We start from the raw sequence: 7,500 nt of genomic DNA on the forward strand, positions 1-7,500 counted from the left end.
TTATTTCATTTATTTAGAGGCTTAACTTCATTGTGTTTTATCCAAATGAATCATAATAACTTTCGATGTAACATTACGAAAGTAGAAAGTTAAGTTACACATCACATTAGTTCAAAGCCAATGCACCTGAATCCTACTGCCACCATCCACAGATACTTATTATCAGATTGAAAAAAAAAATGAAAATATTTGGAATGAAATATTCTAAGTGGCAAATTCACGAGACATTTCGTGGCAGGAATTTAATTCCATTATGTTTTTCTCTCAAAGATCAATGTGTTCATCCGAGGTCTGCGACCGCTGATGCTAGGGGGCCTGAGGTCATGGTCTCTGCCCTAGTAGGAACTGGCTGGCGATGGTGATATTGGGCATATTTACCCCACGAGTAGGACATAGCTGGTAATTCATGAGTTGAGTAAATAATGTTATCTTCGTGTCGTTGGTTAAAACTGGAGCCACAGTTGAAGTTGAGTCCAAATGGTCGGTTCATAGAAGCTAATGTTACGGAAATTTTCCTTTCATGTACAATATATACTTGCAAGGTTTTATACATCTTCGCTGAAATAATTGCTAATACACTATTGTGTTTTATATGCGTTGTCACGTTGCTGGAAATATACATAGGTAATGTTGATAATCCTATTTTGAACGAACATTCCAAGCTGTTTCATTTCTATAGTTTGAAGTAATTACTATACTTTGGAATAATCATTATTGCCGTATTCTTTTTATGATTGTTGTAAATAGCATAGATTTGATATATATTCACCATATAATAGCTTTATTTTGCTCGACAGAGCTTGCAATATAGAAAATAGAAAATACAATATGTTTTTGGGCTATGTATTGTTGTGGCCAGTTAGTGAATTTCGAACGATATCCTCTGAAATTTCTAGCATCACCTTTGACACCTGCTGTACTAGGGTACCTACCAGTTACCAAAGTGGCTTCACTCAGCCCGCAGCAAGGCGCCTCTTCCCATCATTCTTCCAAGATACACACCAAAAACTACAAGAATAACATGAGTAGCGAGTTGACAGACCTTTTGCCTCCAATAAAAGAAGAGCTCCATATATGCTGGAATAAACTCTAATTAGATCTATAATCATTCTTAGGATTAGGGTACTATGCCATGCCATGAATAAAATTCTAGATTGAGTCGCTGCTGATACAACACAGGGGAATTTTATTTTCTTGGACAAATCAAAACTCTGGTTGGGGAGGGGCGACTGTGAAAAGGTGTTCAATATGTATGTACTATTAATATAAAGAAAAAAATGTTATGCATACTAGTTAGAAATATATATCCATAACTGATTATAATATTCAGTAGTTATATATATATATATATATATATATATATATATATATATATATATATATATATATATATATAAATTATATATATATATATATATATATATATATATATATATATATATATATATATATATATATAAATATATATATATATATATATACGTGTGTGTATATTTATATTCCGCTTTGCAAATAGCCCATCCTGCTGGCTTACTCTTCAGGAAAAGGTTTAAATGTAATATTCCCATTAACTAATGAATTTTCGAACAAAGTTATATTGAATAGAAAGATGAAATTAAGAATATCATATGACCCTGTCCTGGTCGGCAAAACGTGATATCAAGCAAATCATTGATATTAGGCGTTTTTGTGGAAGAATTCCGAAATATAGGTTTGTAATACCAAGTGAATATACAGTACATTCAAAGTCTTTTTTGTATCCAAATGTAAAGTTCATAAAGAGAATGTTAGAAGGAAAATTTGCTCTGTAAATACCTCTGATAAAATCACGGTTTCTCGGTTACTCCTCATCAATTGTAAGGCTTTTATTTGATTCTCTTTTCACGGATGCCATATGTATTTTACCGGAATATAAGCTGTATGAAAACTTCAAAAATTATCAAGTTCATGAAAGGTAAAGGCCTGATAACTGAGTCGTACTTGCATTGACTCCCAGCTGAAATTGTAAAGGCAGTGCGAATTTTGTTTAGATGTGATGCATTATTGACTGTTCGTCATTGAATGAAAAGCAAGAAAGCTTATAAATTTTAGGCCAAGAATCATAAAACAAATGATTACAGGCAAGTTTTAACTGTGCCCTCTATTGTGGATACTGAGAGTAATGGGAAATTATATGAAGTAGTATTTTGTAACTATTACCCACTTGATTAAAATAATAATGTTGTTTGTGTTAGTTAGTTACATTTCTATATATTCTGTGATATTTTTCATCATTCTGAGATATTATTTTATAAATCTGATATAAATCATGTGCCTACTTCATGGTGAAATGGTCGCGATTCCCTGTATGATATGAACGAAAGAGATATACATCAATGTACTCTTTAAAGCTAAATCTTGTAGAACATTCTATTGATAAAAAAATAGAAGTTAATATCATAACATACGTTTTGTCTTACTTTTTTTCAGGTATACTACTGATATAAGTTGTAAAACACAATAAATTATATACCCAAAGGCCACAAATTTGATATTTGACTCTAAAAATATAAGTATTAGATTGCAAGAAATATTTTAGTTTTGTATTTGTTATTCATTATTATCTATCAGGAATAAAATACAGAATAACTAGATATATTTCACTTTGATATATATCTATATATATATATACATATTTATATATACTTATATATATATATATATATATATATATATATATATATATATATACAGTATATATATATATATATATATGTATATATATATATATATATATATGTGTGTGTGTGTGTGTGTGCGCGCGTGTGTGTGTATGTGTATATATGTACGTACACACACATATATACATATATATATTTATATTTGTATATATATATATATATATATATATATATATATATATATATATATATGGCTTATTTGAAAGATGAAAAAAACATGTTTAAATGTGGAAAATTTATAATATATATATATATATATATATATATATATATATATATATATATATATATATATATATGTGTGTGTGTGTGTGTGTGTGAATGTGTATGTATATATATATATATATATATATATATATATATATATATATACATATATATATATATATATATATATATATATATATATATATATATACATATATATGCAGATATATATATATATATATATATATATATATATATATATATGTATATATATATATATATATACATATATATATATATGCATATGTATGTGCACACATTTATATATATATATATATATGTGTGTGTGTGTGTGTGTGTGTGTGTGTGTGGTTTAAGAATATAAAGAAGGTAATAGCAAAGTTATATTAAGTTGAAGCAAATATAGATGACCACCTCTGTCAGATATTAGAATAAAATCTAGTACTTTAGAATGAAATATAATAAAAAAGAAATAATACTATTTTTGTTCAACGCAATAGGTTTCAAAATAGACTTAAGCTTTGTTTAATAGAAAATAACTGCTGATAACGTACGCGGAATTGATATTTTTTTTGTGAACCAATAGAATGAAGCCTTTTTTTTTATGACAAAGGGCCATATGCATTTTGCATGAACATGCAGAGGTCTTGTAACACAACTGATAATGATATAGTAAAGAATGTTTAGTATACTCAACCAGGGTGGTAATCTACTAAGAAAGAAATTGGCATTTTCTGGTAACAAGTAAACGATAGTTTTCAATTATGTGGCTATCATTTGTATGTTATACGTATTATCCCAAATCTTAAACTCAATAGTTTTTAAGAGACACAAAGGAAAGTTTGGAAAGAGTAAATAGAATGGCAAATGTCTGCTAATGGTAGAGTATTGACCGGAAACTCAAAAAGAATCACCAATGCTGGTAGTGAGAGTTTTAGTCTTAATAGTGAAACATTGAAGTGGAATGTTAACTAGAGTAAAGTAATGAAAGGTGAAATAATAGATGTCTAATCAGAGAGGCCAGTACTCCGAAGGGTATTCTATTAGACTTACAGGATGCAATTATTTCAGAGACTTGTCGGATGAGAGAGATGCATCGTAGAATAGGTAAGACAAGAAAGGAATTGGAGCTCAGTAGTAGCTGTAGATGAAAATAATGTTCAGGAAAGGATAGGGAAGATGGACCTAATTTTATTGTATGGTACATGTCGTTCAAGAATATGCATGAAAAAAGAGAAAGTATAAATTTATGCGATTGATTAGCTGTATTATCCAGGATTGGTGTAAGATGAATGATTATTCCGGAATCTTCAAAATAAACTGGTAAGTTTCATGATGTACAGAAAATGGTTCTTTTCCCTTTCATATCTTAAGTCTAGGTACCAATTCCTGTATGTTAGACAGAATCTTATTCTTTGATAAAATCACAAAAAGTATAATTTTATGTGTTCCATTCATTGGATTTTCAGAAACAGATATCAACATTACATGAAGTCTTTCTATCACAAGTGGACCATCGGGCGTCAGGAACAATCCGTTGTGAAGTCTTAGTATTCCCTAAATACGAACAAGCCACAAAGGAAGCCAATTTTACCGTCATAGGTAAGTGAAAGATATGCTTGTGTTCTTGTCCGTTATCTTTCAAATTTTATTTACTATTTGATAATTTTGATTCTTCCATGAACACCCAATAAGAATAATACCTCAGTAGCCCAGACTGTAAATTTCATGTATCGGTACCATCTCGGAAGCCAGATTCCTTTTCCTATTTTTGAATCGCTATATGTCTCTGATTTATGTTTTTAGATGCTTACCATTACAGAGAGGTAGCTAAAAAGTGGTGATCACCACTTAAATGACCATATCCCCTACACCTGATACATGTTGAATGCTGTTATCAATTTAAGCCCCCTGTTATAGTACCAAGTCTTGCCATATTTACTAATGATGAATAATCAACAAATAATGACTGAAGCCATATAAAGTTTTTTGTTGTAAGAAATATACCATTAATCCAAGAAATAATTAAACATCAATTTAATCAATATCTAAAATCAAATTCAATTCAAATATTTCAATTTGGTGTTGAAAGTGACTAATCAAAACAGTGACCCAAATTATTCATTGGACTAAAAGGGAATTTCTCTGATTTTTTTTTTTTTTAAATGTGCTAATAACATGTTAAACATGCTCGGCAGCTATGAAGCAATCAATGTTACACTTTAAATTCATCAGCAAACATCTTGTCACCATCATTCGCAAAATTTCTAAGCTTAAACCGAGAGTCATCTTGCTTCTGGTTACTACAGGTGTTAACTTGCAGAGTTCTGTGTGATTTAGTCTACTGGCATGGCAGATGCAGTTTGGGAGTTTGTAGGAACAGTTCCAAGACCTGCTCTTGTGCAGGTGGTGTGCGAATCCAGTGTGGGGCTATAGTGTATCTGTAGCATGAATTCGGTTTAAGGTTTGGCATATTCTGGAATTTCCATGAGTGTGGCATTACCAGACTGATTGTCAGTTACAAGATTAAGCTCTCTATATACCTACCCACAACCTATATCTTTGAGACATCCCTTTTCTTGGCAAGCACTTGCAGTTGTGCTTTTAATGGGTTTTCTTGGGCTTGCACTATCTTCTTGATCAGCCATTCTGGCAAGATACATACTTCCATGATATTGTAAGCATTCGTTCAAACTTCACCAATGATAGAAAGAGTTTTCCATTACTATCACAGAGTTTGATTAAATATTTAGAAGCAACTGCTTCCTAAACCATTCCTCAAAAAGTGTTGAGTTCATCTGGTCAAGGTAATTCCAATCCATCTTAGCTTAAAATACTGACTCTGTGCTGTCCATGAGGCCATTTTTTTTTTTTTTTTTTTTTTGCACTAGCAAAAAAAATGTATAATTAAACGACTTCCGATCTCTGTTGGCTGTCATACTCCACTGGTTTTAGGTGATGTGGTGCCTATCTAACATTTTGGAGCTGTGTAAATTTAATTCACCCCCATTTCATCAAGATATCCTGTGTTTCAGATGGCTTTTTTTCACTTTTCTATGTCTTGCAAAAATGTAGTGTGACCTGCTGTACCATCCCTCCCCTCTATAAGGAATTTTCAGGCATGAATTTTGTCATACTACAAACCAATCTCTTGTATAATCTTATGAAGGGAGGAATTTCCCTTCAGTTCTTTTTTAATTTTTTGCAGTTAGGACTTCACGTCGACCACTACCACCACCACCACAATGTGGCAACATGTGGAGAATCACTGCCACATTTCATAGAATCTAAATAAATTATTGTTATAATCCTAAACATTGACACTTTTCATACTATGTAGCTTCCTTTAGTATAGATAGAATACATAAAATATCATTTTAAAATAGCTCATGGACGGGAAATAAGAGATACACATGTTTGAAGGTTGGTCTGGCAGTATGGGTAGAGGTAAACGATCATACCAGCTCCACCCTGAATATACCTTGTCCTCTGATCCACCAACTTTCTGTAGAATCTGGCACAACAGACTGGCTCTGCAGGGACCACATCTATATCACAGCCTGGTAGTTCTCTTGGACATAAATGAAGAGGCATTTTCTGCATGGGCAAAGGGATTTGATATAACTTCCTAATATGGGGTGTAGAATAGCTGGTACTGCAGTTCTTTCAGGTGAACTACAAGGTACTCTCAACCAGTTTTAGTGAGAAATTTCATGAGTGACCAAATTCTCAGAAAGTATTCTGAACTTCAGTGTACTTCTTCAGGAGTTTCAGCGCACCCTGCTCTCCACGACCTCCAAAGGCACTGGTGGAGTCGCACCATTTAAAGATTTGTAAACCTATCAGGCTGTTGTAGATACTGTTGAATAGTACACTCCCTTGTTTGGTGATGTCCACAAACCGTCTGCTGCTCTATGTACCATACTTTTGATAAAAGTGACAAGGGATGTCCTCTGTTCAGCATGTGACGAATGAAACAGCAGACACATGCCATCTCCTGTATGTGTAGACTGCAGCTCTGTGACATCCACAGAATCATCTTGTCATCATGTGATAGGTTTCCTCATAATTGGAGTACATAATCTTTCCATCCAACTTCTTTCTATGTCCTGGCAGTTTCCACTGCCAAGAATTTTATGAAACTGCTCTATGCTGACTCAACTACACAAGAACTTTCTCCATTGTTGTATGGTGTCGCCTCCTGTAAGGTTCTTGCAATGTATGGTTTTGCTGCTGGTAGCTTCCCAGTTGCACCTGGTAGCATCTTTGATTGATCCTATGATAGATATCAAACACTCCATTTATAGTTTAACTTCGTGCACCTTCATTCTAGACCAAGTGCATTGCATATTCAGGTGGTTGTGTGAACATTTTGGTATTGCCATTATTTTCCTGCACAGTAACCTGTGGATGTTTTCAGCAGAGGAGATATTCTTCTCCAGTTTAGCGGCAAAGTCAGTTTCGTTTTATGCAGGGAGTTATAAATTTTAGCTAGTGTCCATGGAAGAGAGCCCAGTGGTGGCTCAGGACATCCCTTATATGCAGTTTTCTA

The 7,500-nt window shown here is 32.6% G+C and overlaps 1 protein-coding gene across 1 annotated transcript in view; it reads left to right on the forward strand.

The window, feature by feature from the left end:
- The window catches only part of LOC137654285 (uncharacterized), a 53,731-nt gene that overhangs the window by 17,573 nt on the left and 28,658 nt on the right, over positions 1-7,500 (forward strand). Inside the window, exon 3 of the mRNA XM_068387912.1 lies at positions 4,418-4,550. Coding sequence (XP_068244013.1) covers positions 4,418-4,550 — 133 coding nt within the window. The remainder of the gene's footprint in view (positions 1-4,417; positions 4,551-7,500) is intronic.

Source organism: Palaemon carinicauda, chromosome 15, assembly GCF_036898095.1.
Source record: "Palaemon carinicauda isolate YSFRI2023 chromosome 15, ASM3689809v2, whole genome shotgun sequence".
NCBI lineage: Eukaryota > Metazoa > Arthropoda > Malacostraca > Decapoda > Palaemonidae > Palaemon > Palaemon carinicauda.